General features: G+C 38.6%; 1 protein-coding gene and 1 long non-coding RNA gene across 3 annotated transcripts in view; one reads left to right on the forward strand and one right to left on the reverse strand.

The window, feature by feature from the left end:
- LOC140702074 (uncharacterized) overlaps window positions 1-1,811 on the reverse strand; it is a 40,892-nt gene extending 39,081 nt beyond the window's left edge. The window contains exon 1 of the long non-coding RNA XR_012081116.2: window positions 1,711-1,811. This is a non-coding gene — a long non-coding RNA (uncharacterized LOC140702074). The remainder of the gene's footprint in view (window positions 1-1,710) is intronic.
- On the forward strand, window positions 1,717-16,735 carry STX12 (syntaxin 12). 2 transcript variants are annotated; one of them, XM_078380225.1, is made up of 9 exons: window positions 1,717-2,088; window positions 5,231-5,300; window positions 6,162-6,261; window positions 8,583-8,720; window positions 9,668-9,711; window positions 10,865-10,970; window positions 12,153-12,225; window positions 13,436-13,518; window positions 14,696-16,735. In XM_078380225.1, the coding sequence occupies exons 1-9, from the start codon at window positions 1,980-1,982 to the stop codon at window positions 14,786-14,788; spliced, it is 816 nt and encodes a 271-aa protein (XP_078236351.1). In that variant the 5' UTR covers window positions 1,717-1,979; the 3' UTR covers window positions 14,789-16,735. The 2 variants fall into 2 exon arrangements, with proteins under 2 accessions (XP_078236351.1, XP_078236350.1); XM_078380224.1 differs by having other exon boundaries at window positions 1,765-2,088; window positions 9,647-9,711.
- Window positions 16,736-17,626: the final 891 nt, after the last annotated feature.

The following is a 17,626-nucleotide window of genomic DNA, read 5'->3' on the forward strand; positions in this document are numbered from 1 at the left end:
TCGGTGGAGGTTTGAAATCTAGTTTTCCTTCTCCTAGGTGGGCTGCCTTCCAAGGCTGACGAGGTCCACCTACCCGGCAACTCTCCATTACGATATGGAAAATGATAAGTCAGTATACTATCCATTTGAAAGATCACATGTTGCCAATGGAACATTTGGTGTTTAGTCCTGTGTTTAATATTTATGCATTCATAATAATCTATTTTTATTGTTACCATGTTAACTGTCAAGGTTTAAAAGTTTATTTCTGGCCTGAATCTGGCATATGTGACAAAGGTTAATAGATCTTATCCAACACAGCTTTGCTCTCTAACCCTGAGATTCTGTGCAAAGATACCAGAATGGAACAAACATTGTTGGAAGGTAAGACTGTAGACCCATCATGAAATGAAAAAAAAGCATGGGGAGTGGGGGGGGAGCTCAGTTTGGGACAGTTGCTCCTAAATCAAAGCAGGAGACCAAGTTGGTCTCATTTTAAGTAAGCATTATTTCTTGGAAGGAAAGCCAGAACAACCTCCCTCATCGGCTCACTGGCCAACAAGGTGCAGTGAGGTCTCCCCTCCCCTTGACGTATTCTTGTGAGTCAGGAAGTGCATTTTCACCATTTCCTTCCTTCTCTGGCTAATGGATTACACTTTTTTTCTTGGTTGTGCTCCAATAGCAATCTTCACTTCCTGATTTATTCTATGCCAGGGTGCTAGTGAAAGCAGTACAGCAAGGTCCTGTGCCCCAACTGTGACTAGGGGGAGGACTTCTATGACATTTCACATTTTCTCTGCAACCTATGTGTTTGAAGCAATTACTCATAAACATGTTCAAACCTATGCATAAGCTCAAACATAGGATGTAGGGGGGAAATGACATGTCATAGAAATCCTTCCCCTAGTGATAACTAAGAAACAGAACATGAAAGTGAAGGAAAACCACCCATCTTTTTATTTATACCCACCGAGACTACACAATATATTTAGTCTTTTACTTCTTTACATCATTTTTATTCTGCTCCCCAGCACCAAAACAAAACAAAGAATACAAACAAGATTGTCAAGGCTGTAATCCTACATGGTATTTGGAGTCAACCCCAAGCAATACCATGAAACCAAATAAAGACAAAGATTGTGCTTCAACTGAAAAGCAGACATTAACCACACCTGAAGAATATGCAGATGTTGTTGGACTTTAACTCCCATCAGCCCTAGACTGTCAAGTGATGAATAGTGGGAGTTTCAGTCCAACAATTTATGGCTGATCACATATATATTCAAATGACATCAAACTGCATCCAACTTATGGCACATTTATGAATAAATGAACTCTAAAACGTGCTGTCCTTAAGAGCTCAGCCCTTGCAATCTCAGGGTTGTGTTTTCATTTATGAAGTTAGTCCATCTCATATTTGGTCTTCCTCTTTTCCTGCTGCGTTTAACTCTTCCAGGCATTATTGCTTTTCCCAGGAATTGAGTCTTTTAATCATATCTCCCCAAAACGACGGCCTCAGTTTCGTCATCCCCGTCTACATTTCACATAAAATAGCCACGCCCCCCAAGTGCAAACATTCGGAAAATCCTTCATTATCCCCCCAAACGCCGCAGCCTCCCAACAGCAAACTGCCTCGCCCGGTTGCTATGATATCCAATCTCGTCTTCAGGCAGCGCGCCTTGGGCGGGCCTGAGCATACGGGTCTCAATGAAAGGCAAAGCGCATGCGTACCCGTTCTCGCCTTCCCATTCAACATCGGTGACCGGCGATTGCACCCTCGGAAATCCGGGGAAGGAAGCTGCGTCGCAAGCTATCGCTCTTCAGGTGCTTTTGTGCGCAGGCGCAGAGGAGCAAAGTAAAGGCCGGATCATTTTGCGCGCAGGCGCATTCGGGAAGGCGGTGGCAGTGGTTGTCAGTGTCGACTGTCTTGGCATAAACTGTGTACACATTTATCAATATTTTTTCCTCGTTTCTCTTTCTTCCGTGCTCCAGTTTTAGCCATGTCGTACGGTCCGTTAGAGACTTACCGGCCCGGGGGCCTTCCTCCACGAGACTTCAGCGCTATTATTCAGACCTGTAGCACCAATGTACAGCGCCTAGCACAATGCAGTGAGTAACCATCTTGCTTGCTTTGCCCCCCATTGACGCCCACTGCGCCTGATTGTCCTCTCAGTCCCTCTGAATTTCCTCCTCTTTTTAAAAGTCTGTTTTTTCCTTGAAAAGTGTCTCTCCCTCCACTCCTGTTCCCCCCACTCCTGCTTCTGATTTATTTTATTTAAAATAATTTTTATCCTGTCTTTCCACTTACAGAATGCCCAAGCCTGAGGCATAAAAAAGCAGCTTTTTTTTTATGTTTCTAAACACAAATTAATTCTGCGTTATTAACAGGAATATGGTAGCCAGTGTCCCAGGGGACTCGGATTAAGGCTTCCCACTAATGAGCCAGTAATCATTTAAAAAGATGAAATCTCAAAACACTGCAGAAATAGACAACGAAGAAAATGTCGACACCCACCCACCCACCTCTTAAGCTTGTGCATCCTTTTTTTAAAAAGTTGTTTGGAACAGATTTTTCCCCCTGAAAATATATAATCTTCATGCTTAGAGTTCATAAATCCTGTGTATATGCATTTCATTGTGTGTGTGTTAATTTTCCAGGGCATCACTGTCTTGGATTCTCAATGTGTATGTGAAAAAAGATGCTGTGGTGTGAGTCTCACAAAACAGCCTCAAGACACTATTTCAGGCTTTCCCTTCTGCACAGATTTCATGGGGAAGTTGGAGGAGAGTAATATCTGAAATGCTCCTGATTTTACTAAGATTCAGATTCATATCAAAATCTATATTTAGCTATAATCAAAATCTGTATTGATTTGTGTGGTAGACCCAGTCTTGGGATGGACAACAGTGTCTTAAAAATACCAACAAAAAGCACAACAAAATAAAAGCAAAAAACAAGAATAAAATTGTGGCACCTTAAAGATTAACTGATATGTTTTAATGTAAGTGTCTTCAGACATAAAAGTAAGAATATGGAGGCTATATGGTGTTTTTTTTTTGTCTAAACCTGTACCCAGAGATAAAAGGGGAGAAAAAGAGATTGATTGTTATTGCTAAGACCAATTAATTATTTTTCAATTATTTTTCTATGTTTAAATTCACATGTAAACTGAGGTCTTAAAAGAGTATCACAGCAGCATGTTCTGTGATTAGGACATCCTTCTTTCAGCCTTTCCCTTAGTCACAAAGAAGCCACTACAGTCTTCTTGTGTAAGTTATTATATGAGTTGGCCAGGTTCAGTAACACCTGCACTGACCTTTGTTCAACCCAATGCCTTGGCACAGGTAAATCTGTAACAGCCTCTCCTGGTTCCATTTTGATCTTGTGCCATGCTACTAAGAGTGAGGGAAGAGTATCCAGAAAAAAATGAATACTATTTCCTGGACCCATCCCCACAGTTAATAGGAAAGCTCTGCCCTCTCAGCTGTTTGTGGGGATGCAAAAATATTCTTGAAGTATTATATTTGTAGGAGACTGAGAAGTCAGCTGGCCTAAAATATTGCACTTGACTCAGCTAGGGCTTTAGTATTCCTGTGGTTAGACTGTAGTTTTATTTTTAGTTTTACCACAAGCAGTTACCTTTAAAAAAACATTGATGCACTGTTTTCATCATTGGAGGGTGACTATACCATCCTGTTGTGGTGAATAGTGTTGAAAATAAATTTCCCTGATATCCTGTTGTTGGTTCATAATCGGCATATTTACCTTGCTGTGGTGGCTGTGAATCACAGAAGGTTATTTCACAGTGAAGGGAAGCACTACTCACTTCTGTATACTGTGAGACTTTTAAGTAGTATTTTTAGCTTTAATGTATTGTCTACTAGGGATGGGATTTTTATTTCTTTTGGACTGAAAAAATTCACCAGGCATTCCCTCAAAATCCTGGGAGCTGCATCCCAAAAACAATAGTTGAAGGAGGAGCTTCTCTCCCCTCTCCTCTGTTGCCATTATATTTGTATTTCAAGAAGAAGGAACCTGTTCTTGGTGGTTCCTGGGAGTGGTGTAAAGTTTCATGGTGGACAACCGTGGACATTACGTCCAGCTGTGTGGACATAACATATATGAATACTGTACCCCCATCTCTAGTTTATAACCTTTTAAAAAAAGATTGTGGTTTTTAACTTTATAGTGTTACATTCCGTCACTTATTGCTGACAGATGTAATAAAATTAATTTCTTAAGAGTCATAGAGTTGGAAGAGACAACTGAAGTCACCCAGTCCAACTCCCCGCCATGTAGGAACATCCATCAAAGTACTCCCAACAGATGGCCATCCAGCCTCTACTTAAAACCTCTAAAGAAGGAGACTCCACCATCCTTTGGGGAAGCCTATTCCACTGCTGGACAGCTCTGACCGTCAGGAAGTTCTTCCTAATGTTCAGATGGAATCTCTTTTCCTGTAGTTTGAAACCATTGCTCCTTGTCCTAGTCTCTGGAGCCCTGAAAAGCAAACCTGTCCCCTCTTCAACATGACATCCTTTTAAATATTTAAACATGGCTATCATGTCCCCTCTTAACCTTCTTTTTGTAAGTCTAAACATTCCCAAGTCCCTAAGCCGCTCCTTGTAGGACATTGCTTCCAGACCTTTAACCATCTTAGTCACTCTCTGGACACATTCCAGGTTATCAACATCCTTCTTGAATTGAGGTGCCCAGAACTGGACACAGTTCTTCAGGTGAGGTCTGACCAAAGCAGAATAGAGTGGTACTATCACTTCCCTTGATCTAGACACTATACTCCTATTGATGCAACCAAGAATTGTATTGGCTTTCTTGGCAGCCACATCACACTGCTGACTCATGTTCCGCTTGTGGTCTACCAAGACTCCTAGATCCCTTTCCCAGATACTGTTGTCTAGCCAGGTGTCCTCCATCCTCCCTTACATCTTTAAAGTCACAACAAAAGTTTATTCCAATTTGGCGATTTGATGGTATGTTTTTGTCAGTTCATTAAAAGGCAACTTGATGTTGCACTCACAGATTTATGATATTCGACATTGGAAGAATACAGTAAATGGTAATGAAATCTCAATTTTTAAAGTTAAATTCAGCACTAAAATTGGCAAGGAAATTGATGAAGGTATGTGTAGATAAACATAGCTGGGTTGAATCAAACTTCTGTAGCAATGTTTGCTCAGTGGAGAACTTTTATGGAAAAATGATAACATGTTGACAATTTCACTTTTATAGCTTCTCAGATAAAGAATTTGATGAGTCAACTGGGAACTAAGCAAGACTCCAGCAAATTGCAGGAAAACCTGTAAGTATGCCTTGTTATTCTAACAAAGTTTAAACTATTATCACTGAGCTTTGGATGTGGCAGAAGAGATCGCAGTGCTTGACATTTCCAGATGCAATAAAAACTGGACAGCATTTTACACACCACACTGGAAGGAGACACTGTTAGCTAATCCCCTCTCTATGATGCTTGTTCTCTGTTTAGAGAGAGGACACTTCCCTGGGGATCATTCATATATGTAGTCCTTACCTGCAGTCTGATGTAGTACAGACCATTCTACCAACTTAGGGCTCTTTCGTCTCATTCTGTTGTACATATAGCTCTTGCTGGAGCTTGTTGTATAGTTTTAACAGACTGTTGGGCGAGGTGGCAAAATCAATGATAGAAAGACTGGTGTTTGTAACATTTATATTCTCTTTCACAGCTGAAAATATTCTCTGAGTGCATATTAGTAGAGAAATACAAGCCTGTTCATGTCTTCAGGGTTCTAACATAAAAATGCGCAATACAAAAGGAAAGGAGAGTGAGAAGAGAAAAGGAAAAAAGAAAGTTCATGCACAAAAGTTTTCAATGTTGTGGGATTCCTGTTCCCGATAGAATGACTTCCGGCAGATAGTTGTGGCAAATTAAAGGTCAATAAAATGCACTTCCCTCCTCCTTATACAGCTTAACATGCAGGAAAATATGCATCAAATGCCTCATTGGGAATGCTTGTTTGTCCTCAGTAGCTCTGCACAATATAAAATCTTAATATCTGAAGACTTACATAAATGAGTTAAAGACAAATTAGATTTCTGGTTAGAAAAATTCCAGTTTTTGTGTTGATGTTTCTATTTGAAGCATCTAGAAACTAAAGTTGAGCAATACATTTCTTGTTCATAGGCAACAGTTGCAGAACACAGCAAACCGGCTTGCCAAAGAGACCAATGAATATCTGAAGGAGCTGGGCTCCCTGCCACTCCCTTTATCTACATCAGAACAGGTTTGTGAGTCTTCCTGTAGTTTTGATGAATCAGGAAGGAAACATTCTTGGTTACAGAAGAATTCACGTTCCTTTCAATTACCTAGAAGTACCAACATTCATTTGAATGAATGATCCAGAATGCCACATGAAGGTAACAAGTGAGAGGGGACCGTTTAGAGATTGGATTTGCAAAAATAAAACCAACCACCTTTGATTTTCTGTAACATGGAGGTTTTTGACAAGAGTAGCATTTGTTCTGGGAAGGGAAATAATCCCACCTGCTCTAATAAGCGTGGAAAGAAATATGGTTGATGATAAATTAACCTTTCAATTCCTTCTAGCATATAAAATGCATGCAAGTTCTCTTTTCTGTGTTTCTAATGGTCACTCTAAAAATCTTACATGACCAGATGTTTTCCCTTTATACCCAGTCAGTGCTGGGCTTTTTGTTCCTGTACAGAGCAATGAAAGCAGAATAGTATTCCCTCATAATTTTCCAAGCAGAAATAAAATCTGTTTTGTTTTGCAAACCGTGGAAAAAGAGAAGATCTGATTATACAGAAGCAACATATGAGCAATAAGACTCCTCATTTCTGGTGCTGGGGAAAAATTGCCAGACACTATAGGCTATCTTGGTCAGTCATTTGTTGATGTAATTGTATGAAGTATGAAACACCTCAGAAAATTTCTCTATATTGTACAGTATATCCTAAATATAGTAACCTAATTAGACACAATGACCAAATTCCTGGTGGTTGTGTAAGTTTTTCCAAAACTTGCTGAGGCTAATTGCAATTAATTGATTAGATTCTGAGTGTATTTCAGTTGTACAATCACTTACTTAACCATGTGACCAAGGCATGCTCTAACATCTTGTCCCTTAGCTGCAATTAGTCATGGCAAGTTATGTGAAACTTATACAAATACTCATAGGATTTTTGAGCAGTAATTTAATAAAACACAATAAGATAACAATGAAAGCAGTGTTACATTGGCCAGAATCCTGTTAATGATTATTTATGATTATTTACAGTGGTACCTCGCATGACGACATTAATTCGTTCCGCTAAAATCGCTGTAAAACAAAAACGTTGTCATGCGATTTTAAAAAGCCCATAGAAACACATTAAAACCTGATTAATGCATTCCTAGGGGCTTCAAACTCACCATCCAGCGAAAATCCTCCATAGCGTGGCCATTTTCGCTGCCCGTGCAGGGAGGAATCCATCCCAGAAAACAGCGGGCGGCCATTTTTTTTAACCTGGTGGCCATTTTGAAACCGCCGATCAGCTGTGCGAAAATCATCGCTTTGCGATGATCGATTACCAAAACAGGGGACCGATCATTGCAAAGCGAAATTCCCTCATAGGGAACGTTTTGCGATCGCAAAAACATCGACGTAAAGCGATTTTGTCGTCAAATGGAGCACTCGTAATGCGAGGCACCACTGTATTTATAAATTGCACTGCATAACATGTTAAAGCAAATTGCTGTTAACTGATCAGGTGCTGGTTGCATTACAAGAACATGCCAGATTGTGCAATGTGCATGCCTAGGAATGCAACTATTGCCTCATTTGTTGGTATCAATTTGTTGCATTGAGTTATGCATTTTACCTTGCATATGCATAAATCAACAGGATTCTGGTCAGCACAAAACCAGCAGATGTATTAAAACAACATTTCACATAATAAGCATGCAAAAACTAACATTTCCATAAAAGAGTTAAAGTCACACCACAGCAGCTAACATCATGGAAGTTAGATATTAGAAATATTATAATAAAAACTGAGGAAAACAAAAAAGTCTTAGTTGTGCAGGTGTAAAAAGAAAATCAAAAGGTGTGTCAGGTGAGTTTTCTATGAGAATGCATTCCATAGGTGGGAAGCCACCATGAAAACTTGACACAGACAGAAGCACACCTTGTTGCCACCTTCCAACTCCAAAGGGTTTCTTTTGATTATGTTTAGGTAGGGTTAGATATATATGAGAAGAGGCTTTCTGTGTGTTTTTAGATATGAGATCTAAAATGGGTGCTGGAAAAGATACGTCTTGTACATCTCTCTTCTCCACCCCTCCTTGCCCAAGGTACTTATGACACTGAACTGAGCAGAAGGGGCTGGACCTAGCATGCAGCTCTCCACAACTTATATCAATTTGAATGGTGATGTCTTAACCCTGCCTCATGGATGTGTGAAATAGCAAGTGGAGATGTACAAATACAGTATAAATAGTAAATACAGTAGTAGAAATAAGTTATGAAAATATTCTTGGAGTTGATGAGTTTCCCTTTTCACTGTTGATGCAATAAGTCACAGGAATAATTCTCTCTTTTCTAGCGTCAGCAGAAACTTCAGAAGGAGCGTTTAATGAATGACTTTTCAGCAGCCTTAAATAACTTTCAAGCAGTGCAGAGAAGAGTATCAGAGAAAGAGAAGGAAACTGTCGCCAGGGCAAGAGCTGGGTCCCGTGTCTCTGTAAGTTGTTGGCCAAACTGATTCTAAGAAAAGGGTATAGACTCCTGTCAAATGTTGTTGTTTTTCAAGGGAAATATACAGTAATATATCTTTTTACTATGACCATTCATGATGCTGGTATAAGCTAGACCTTGTCACTGATTGTCCGGCTGCCATTTCTGTGGGGTTAAAATGCTCCTTCTGGTTTTCAGTGCTTAAATATCATTGTAGTATAAAGTGACTGAAAATTGATGTGATTTCCCATTTGGAGGCAGTGGAATATTCAAAGTGGGTTGCCTTGTATTTTTTTAAAAAGCAGCTTCTTCTCTATTCTCATATCCCTGTCTCTAATCAATTGCAGTCCTCCAGTTTATCTCATGCTAGAGTTATATTCAGTATCAATGCCATCATGCAAGGTACAGTAGATGGAAAAAGATAAAGAGACATTTGTTATTACCCAGTGGGATGTTTCTGTGCTTATTCAGGGTTTGGTTGACCTTATTTATGGTCAAACACAACTATTCCTATTCATATGAGCAGTGAACCTGCATTGCTTTATTGCATGTGTGTGGTTTTTTTCTTTTCTTTTTCTTTCTTGTGGCACATAGTAGTCTGAATAGTGTACATTGATCATATGTGGAGGGTAATGTTTTGTAGCAGGAGTTTTGGTGGGATTGTTATTTTGTCTCATTTCTATTCAATCCATTTTTAAAAATTCATAAGTTATTCTCTGAACTGTATTGCTTTGTTAGCCCTTAAATAAGCATGGATGAATTTGTCTTGGCCATAGGCTGTCAGAAATCCCACCAAACTACAATTCTTTGATGCCATATCCATTGAAAGGAAAAGGCTGTATATGTGGTAGCATTCCTAATAAACTATTTAGTAACTGCATCACATCCTCTCAACGTATTCTACTACAAACATTATCTTGTTGTCTGATTTAGAACCATATTATTTTATCCCAGGCAGATGAGAGGCGCAGGGAAGAGCAGCTGGTCACATTTGACAGGTAATTGTGTTTTTTTGTGGTGACACTCATCTTTATCTCTTCAAATGCAAACTGACTTATTGCACATAAGTTCTCAATGTGTGTAAAACTAGAAGAGTTCCAACTGCACAGCCAAAGTATTATTTGTCTTGGAGGGAAATGTGCTTTGTGATCATGCAAACTTTTTGTGTGCATCCAGAAGCCTGCATTCACTTCCCAGTTTGCAGTAACAATAGTCTTATAGCATCTAAATCAGCAGGCAACAGACCAAAAGATAATCTTCATCTAAAGTGGAATAAAAAAATCCAAGTTGAACAATGGTGTTAATTCTGGTTCGAAGCAAATGGTCACTTACGGTAACTACAGTAGTATATGGCAAACACTTGTTAGCAAAAACCAGGAAGGGAGAGAATATTAGTAGATGATAAGGGAAGAAGCACGTTTTGGGCTAGTGTTCCCAGCGTTTAGTACTCAGGTGTTGTTGGATGTTGGCTTTCAGAAGCCTCACTCAGTATGATAAGTGATGGAAGTTGTCATCGAACAACAGGTGAGGACCCACAGGTTGGCAACTTTGGCAAAAGCCCATGGACATATGTCTAGATGAGACCTGTCACACTTGACAGGTTCTTACCTCTCTTAGCTATAAGAGAAGTTAGGTTGGCCTCCTTTCTCTTGTCCGCTCACTGTCAGGCAAAGACCTTCCTTTTCAGGCAGCCTTTGAAGCAATAAGTGGGAGTCTCAGGAACATTATATTTACTAAAATTAGTGACTCTTAAATGTTTTTTAAATGCTTTTGAAACTTTTTAATCTTGGCTTTAATATTTATAAATGTGTAATAGTTTTTCATATAATATCTATGTTATTTTAAAACTGTTGATCATTGTTTTGCTTTAATTCTTGTGAGTGGCCTTGGGTCCCTTTTGGAAGAAAAACGGCATATAAATAAAAAGCTTTATATTCAAGTGAGCTTTACAGTCAAGTGAGCTTTACAGTAATTTTTACTAGTTGGGCACCCTCCAGCTGTATTGAACTACAGCTCTCATCTCACCTAACCAGGAAACTAATAGGATTCTTGAGGAGCTGTAGTCCATTACTTCTTAAGGAAAATCAGATGAGGAGGGCTGCAATAATTGTACTTGGAAGAGCAAACTGATATGTCGCATTCTTCCTGCAGTAATGAAGAATGGAATCAGATGCAAGCTCAAGAAGAAGATGTAGCAATAACAGAACAAGACCTTGAACTAATTAAGGAAAGAGAGACTGCCATTAGACAATTAGAGGTAAGTGGATTGGTCCTTGATAGATGCATTTTTTAAAAAAAATTACTTTGTTTAGAGAGATCTAAGAGGAATTCTAGAGATACAAAGTTGTTTTGAAGAAACCTATTTCTTTGCATTTTCTTACTCCTAGTTAATCAGGATTGGTGTCTTTGCAGTTGTAGTTGGACAATTAACAATAATTACAGTTATTTTAGCTATCTTACTGGTGCCCCAGTATAGCTACCACATTCTAAATACTATTTATTTATTTTATTTTATTTTATTTTATTTGTACCCCGCCCATCTGGTCCTACGACCACTCTATTTGCCAATTTTGGTGTTTCATTGATTCTCTAGTAAAGAACTTAAACAAATATTTCTAAAGCTGGGCAGCCGTAACACCACTAAGGTATGGAGCATAAATATTTTTGTCCTCTGTACTATTAGATTATTATGCAGTCAGGATTTCAGGATTGGAAGAACACATGGGCTATGGCATCACTGAAGTTGTTGAAAAGCAAAAGGACCTAGTTATCCCAAGCTGGAGATATGAGAGCTAGATGTAGAAGAATGGACTTTCCTGATAGGAGCCAGAATGATTTGAATGGACAAGAAGCATCAAATGGAATATTAGGCAAATGAATTTAGCTGTGCTTCTGGAATTTAAGATGGACAGAAACTATAGAACATCATCTCAGTTTTGAAGAATGGGGAAATTCATGAAGATCAACCCCTGTTGGCTAGCTATCCCAGTGTAAGTTTGGTGGCATAAATTGTAGTAAGGGTATGTTGCTAGTAAACAAATTGCTGTGTGCCAGTCATTTGAGCGGGTATGCAGCAAAGGAACTCACTAGCAGCAATTCACTGCTGTAGTATATGCCATTATTCTTATGCAGGAATAACTAACCAATAGGATTCTAGCCAGTATCCTTCATTTTAAAGAGATTGGGGAGGGGGATGGCTACTTGACTATGAGGCATCCATTGTGTGAACATGGGACACTTTCTCAGGAATGCCTCTTCAGGGGCTCAGAAAACTATAGCAATAAAATAGGAAGTTATACATGAGTGTAGCTCTACCTCTGGGTTTGTTGGGCCCAAGCCGTAGTGAAGTGTGGCTCATTTTGTTGCTTTTCCAGATGACTTATCTTAATGCCCATGTAGTTTAGGGAGGTAAAATAAATCTTCACAACCTTTCTTTCAGGCAGATATCTTGGATGTTAATCAGATATTTAAAGATTTGGCTATGATGATCCATGACCAAGGAGACATAATTGGTAAGTGGATTCCTGCATTTGCTTGACCGAAGCCATAGAGTTTCATTTGCACATTTCTGATTCTATACATGGAGTCATAGACACAGTCTGTGGATGTCTGAATTGAGGCATCTGACCAGTTGAGAATCTGCTTGGTACCAATGCAATTGAATGCTTAGTTGTGAGGCAGAATGTTCAAATGTGCCCTAAATATGTAACTTGACCCATATTATAATCAACTAGCTGAAGAAGATACCAACGGTAGAAGCACATTTGACTCCTCTATGAATTGTTTTGATATAATTTCTGGAAAGATCTGACAGCTTATGACAATTGAGGTAATGGTATTTTTTCTGGTTATGTCCACATGCGCACACATGTTATGTATATACACAGGAGTTTGTGTGTACATTGAAAGCTTCTTAAAAATAATCAAGAAAATGGTGGCTGTTCACTTTAGAACAGGATGTGTCCCTTAGATCAGTGGTTCTTAACCTTTTTGAAAGAAACGCCCCCTTGAGCCATTGAGGAAGTTATCATCGCCCCCCCTCCCCGAGGTGATGATATCTTATTTATTTATTTATTTATTTATTTATTATTTAAGACACTTAAATCCAATGACACCTGAAAACAAAATTCAATTCCAAGAAAATGAAATGCCCCCAAAAAGTAACATTTAATGATTTAGTTGCAAGCGAATTTTAAGACAGAAAAAGAAATATAAAAAAGCATAAAAACAAACCGCAATGCAGGAACTAAAAATTTCAAGACGAAAACTCTGAAACTAAATTAAGATTGGAGGAAAATATATATTCATGCACATTGTAAAAAGGTTGCAGCCATCTTCACAGGTTTGGCTTGCTCCAGTGCCCCCCTACCGCCCCCCTTCTGCTCCAACGCCCCCCTGCTGCCCCTTTTCGTTCTACCGCCCCCCTGAAAAATGAAATCGCCCCCTGGGGGGCATTATCGCCCACGTTAAGAACCACTGCCTTAGATGATGTTGGTCAGTTATTACCAACAGCCCCAGGTAGCATACCCATGGGAACCACAGTCCCAATCACATTTGGAGGGGCACCCATTTACCCATCCCTGTTCTGGAAAGTGGAGCTTCAGGCACTTTTTCACTGTCTCTTCTGCAAATAGTTTGAAAGTTTGAGAGACAAGAGTATTTTAATTCAGTTTGAAGAGTACACTGATTTTTCTTTGTTTGTTGTTTTCTGCTTTCCTACAGATAGCATTGAAGCAAATGTAGAAAATGCAGAGGTCCATGTGGAAAACGCCAATGAACAGCTACAGAGAGCTGCTTATTATCAGGTAGGATTTCAACAGTCCTGTGTTTGTCACATACCAGAGGTGGGCAATCATAAAAAGTGGGAGGTGCTTCAGTCTTGTCCACTATTTCCAGAAAAGAATATAGATAATGTCTTAACATATATAGTCTACACAGAAAGTACAGTAATACAGAAAATCAATTTTATTTATATTTACCTGGTGCCAAAATAATAAAATGACTCTCAAGTGAGCTTCTGTGGGGAATATTTAATGACTGCAGTTCCATCACTCGTAAACAACCTGCCATGCCTCAATAAACAGCAGAGATTGAAAAAATGGACTTTTAATGCAGGGGGGGGGTGCTGTTTATAGGGAACGAGGGAAGAAAAGCTGCATTTTGCGCACAGTTGTGGCTACTTCTTTCTGTCAGCATCAACAGCAAGAAATTCACAACTTGTGTTGTCTTCTTTCTAGCACATTTTAAATATTTAGCTTGTTGAAAAACATTTTTGACAACTAAAATTGTTACTTTGTCATTCCATGCTCCTATTTCATTTGGTTAAATAGTGTGTCATTTGTCCCATTTTTCTGTTGCTTAGGTATTAGTCATTTGAATGTTGGATGCAGAGCTTATAATTCATTGTAAATAATGAGGTGGTTTTTTCAGCAAATTACATTCTGATTATATCTCAGTGAGGGATAATAATCTTAGAACTGCAGATCCGGAAGAGACTCTATGGATCATTGAGTCCAGCCCCTATCAAGGAGGCACAGTGGTGAATTGGACTGCCAGCCTCTGACTCCACAGCCAAATATCTAAACCACTGAGTTTACCCCTTTGTGGTGTAAACTAGCTGCATTTACTTTTGCAGTTACCTGTTTACTAAAAGGGAGGTATTACAAATTTGTGGTAAATGAATATTATATGGTTCAAATGCTAGGAATGTTGAGGACTAGGTGAACAAGAGAAAAATATGCTTTGTACTACAAGCCAGCTTGCAGCATTCACATATGCGTGTTTTAAAGTAACTAGAAAGAAACTGTTTGAGCTACATTTGAAAAATAAAGTTATATTTTAAATAACCGATCCATTATAGTCTGAAGGCCCAAATACCATTATCATTACAATATTGAAAAAATAATATTTCACAATTTGGTTGGACCTCATTACCTTCTTGGTATAAATAGTTTCTCTCCTTCTTTTGCTTCCTCTTGACAGAAGAAATCTCGTAAGAAGATCTGCATCCTGATCCTTGGCCTGGCCATAGCTTCTGTAATCTTGGGAGTTATTATCTGGCAGGCATCAAAATGAATTGTTTACATCAAATTGAATCAATTGCAGAGCTGATGTTTTTTGCCACCTGGGAAAATGGATAGAGAAACCTGTGGAATGAATTGATGAGATGGCTGGAACTCAAAACTGGTTTTCCTCTAATAATTATATTGAAACTAATACGAAAATAACTAGTTCTTGGACTTAGTGAACCATGAAGACAGTATTTATCAGTTTATGTAAAATTATTTTATGTAACTAAATTTATATTGTGAATTTGTTTGCTATAATATTGCTGTCCTGAATGTATAGTGTTGAAGGGTGTGATTGGTAATCTAGATTATTTTGTTAATTGATACATGCACTACAGATGTAACTTTTTAAAATGTGTATTGCTTTTATAAATTACTTGCATAGGAATAACTTCCATGAAGGGCAAATCTGAGAAACCAAGCAATTCTCACTCTCAACAAATGTCTTTGTGTAATCTAGGGAGCTGCTTCAAATATGTGCTGTCATCCTGTGATGTGCCATTTCAATTTCTAACAGTAATTCCTGGCCTGCATCATACACTGCAAGAGTGGGGAAAGTGTAGCCCTCCAGATGTTAAACTGCAGTTCCCATCACTTTAGGAAGGATAGGCATCAATGAGGTCTGATGAGATTTTGCAACATCTGGAGGACCATATGATCCCATATCTGACATACTGCTTCTGAATCTTGCAGATACTACTTTTTAAGGCACCACAGTAGGTTGACTTCCCATAGCACATAGAGGAATATGCAAGTTTTCTAGTTTGCAGGCCCTTTGCTTTGAAGTTTTCAAAAGAGAGACACCTCAGTTTGGGTGTTTTAATGACATACATAGTGGTTGAGACCATCTGGGCTGGAAACAAAGAATGTACTTAGTAATGACTAATTTTGTGCTAGTGTTGGTAACAGAGCTTTCCCCTCTTCCATTTCTGTAGTGACAGTGAATAATTTAGCAGTGTATCAAACATCTTGTTGCCTAATGAAGCTGTAGTCGGTAGTGGACTATTTTACTTGCCAATTTCATAACTCTAACACATGCATTAAACACTATAGCACATAAAATATACAGAGCATTAGTTGAGTTAAAAATAGACATGACATAAAAATGATAAATAGGTTGAAATCCTGTTTCTTAGTATAATAACCAGAGTAGACCCATTCAATCAAAGGAACTGACAGAAGAGTTGACTCCCCAAATTGCCATTAATTAAATGAGCCTACTCTAGTTGTGACTTGCTACACCAAGCAACAGGATTTCAGCCATATTTTGAGAGTAGTCATGGCAAATCATTATTTTATCAAACAGGCATCTTCTGTAGTAGACTTGGCTGAGAATATTGCTTCTCTTCCTAGACTATTAGTAGATAACGCAGGCCAAACACAGCAGTCAAGTATGAGAAGGTGCTGCACACACTGAACTGGCCTACACTCTACCTAACCTTCCCTCTGCATCCTTTGGAGCAAACACTTGTATCTGAATTTGAGAAACTAGTTTGATCCTGGACTGTTTTGTACCCAAAGGTTTTGAACAAATCAGTTTTCCCATACTTGGATATAGTGGGAAACTGCTGCACTTCTAAGCAGTAGAAAAGACATTTATTTTAAACTTCCTTGGGAGGGGCAAGAGCTATTTAAATGTAAGCTCATTCTCAAATTGGGAATTCGGTTTCCTATGTCTGATATCTAAATTGATATATTAGGAGTCTTGGGTTAATCTCTCTTATCAAATGTAATTGACATGCAATGACTAGAAAAGTGGTGTAAAATTTTAAGATTCTATATTTGAGAAACTTATACTCACTATTTATTCTTTTTCACATTTTACTTATTTAAATTACTAAACTGTGAACGTCGGTGTGGGAGAAGAATGATGCTCTCAGTTGCACCTCTTTCTTTGCACTGTTATTCCCATCATTCCAACCATTTAACCATCAATAAACATTTTTAAAAATTTGACAGTGTCTTTCCAAAAGTTCTGACTAATCTCTAAATACCTGGAAAAATGCCTTTCTGTAGATGTATTCTGTGACAATATTCAGGCATATTTATTCTGCCATAAACTGTTCTAAACTGTCCATCTCATCGGATGCATGAAAAAGATTATTTTTGAACTATTTGGGTTAGCTGCCAATTTTACTTTACCTCACAGAGTTCTGGAGAACTCAGAAACTTGTCTTATTTTGTAACTTAATGTTACAGTACAAATATTGTCCAACTTCAAGGACTGTCATTTATATCCCCTGTAGATTCCTAGTGTGGTGTGGTAGACAAGAGTGCCAGACTGGAATTCGCAAGACCTGGGTTTGAACCCCTGCTGACATGAAAACCCGTGGGGGAAGTGGAATATCTCATATAATGTATCTTGAAAATGCCATTAAGGTCACTGTAAGTCAATTCTGACTTGATGGCATATAATCACACATACACTTGATTATTTGTATCCTGAGCTAAAGCCAATAAATTAAATTACTGGAATGGGTGATTATCAAAATATTATACTGGATGCATCAATTTTATTAAGCATGCCAAATTTTAGATAATCCAATACACCATCATATTTCTGTATAAGTGTTTCCCCTTTTAATGATTAATATTTTTGTAATACAGTATATACATGGTTATAAAGAGAAAACGCTTAATAAAAACAATTGGAGGGGGAGAAAAGCTAAAGTGGATGCTGCATTTCAGGATGAACCTCTGACTCTTGAAAACGCCCAATTTTCTACATCCATCTCTTTGTGGCTACTGTCACAACGTTCGGCATCCAGCGCTCAAAAACTTCGATCTTCCGTCTCTAAAACCCAGGGAGAAAGCATCGCATTCCCGCTCTTTTGCTGGCGGTGTC

The sequence above is a fragment of the Pogona vitticeps genome, chromosome 9 (genome assembly GCF_051106095.1).
Source record: "Pogona vitticeps strain Pit_001003342236 chromosome 9, PviZW2.1, whole genome shotgun sequence".
Taxonomy (NCBI): Eukaryota; Metazoa; Chordata; class Lepidosauria; order Squamata; family Agamidae; genus Pogona; species Pogona vitticeps.

Bases quoted from the DNA above. Each gene is read 5' to 3' on its own strand.
- STX12 (XM_078380224.1), top strand. From the start codon at position 1,980: ATGTCGTACGGTCCGTTAGAGACTTACCGGCCCGGGGGCCTTCCTCCA. The intron at 8,721-9,646 runs GTAAGTTGTTGG...TGTCTGATTTAG, and splicing joins GAGCTGGGTCCCGTGTCTCT to AACCATATTATTTTATCCCA. The intron at 10,971-12,152 runs GTAAGTGGATTG...CCTTTCTTTCAG, and splicing joins CTGCCATTAGACAATTAGAG to GCAGATATCTTGGATGTTAA.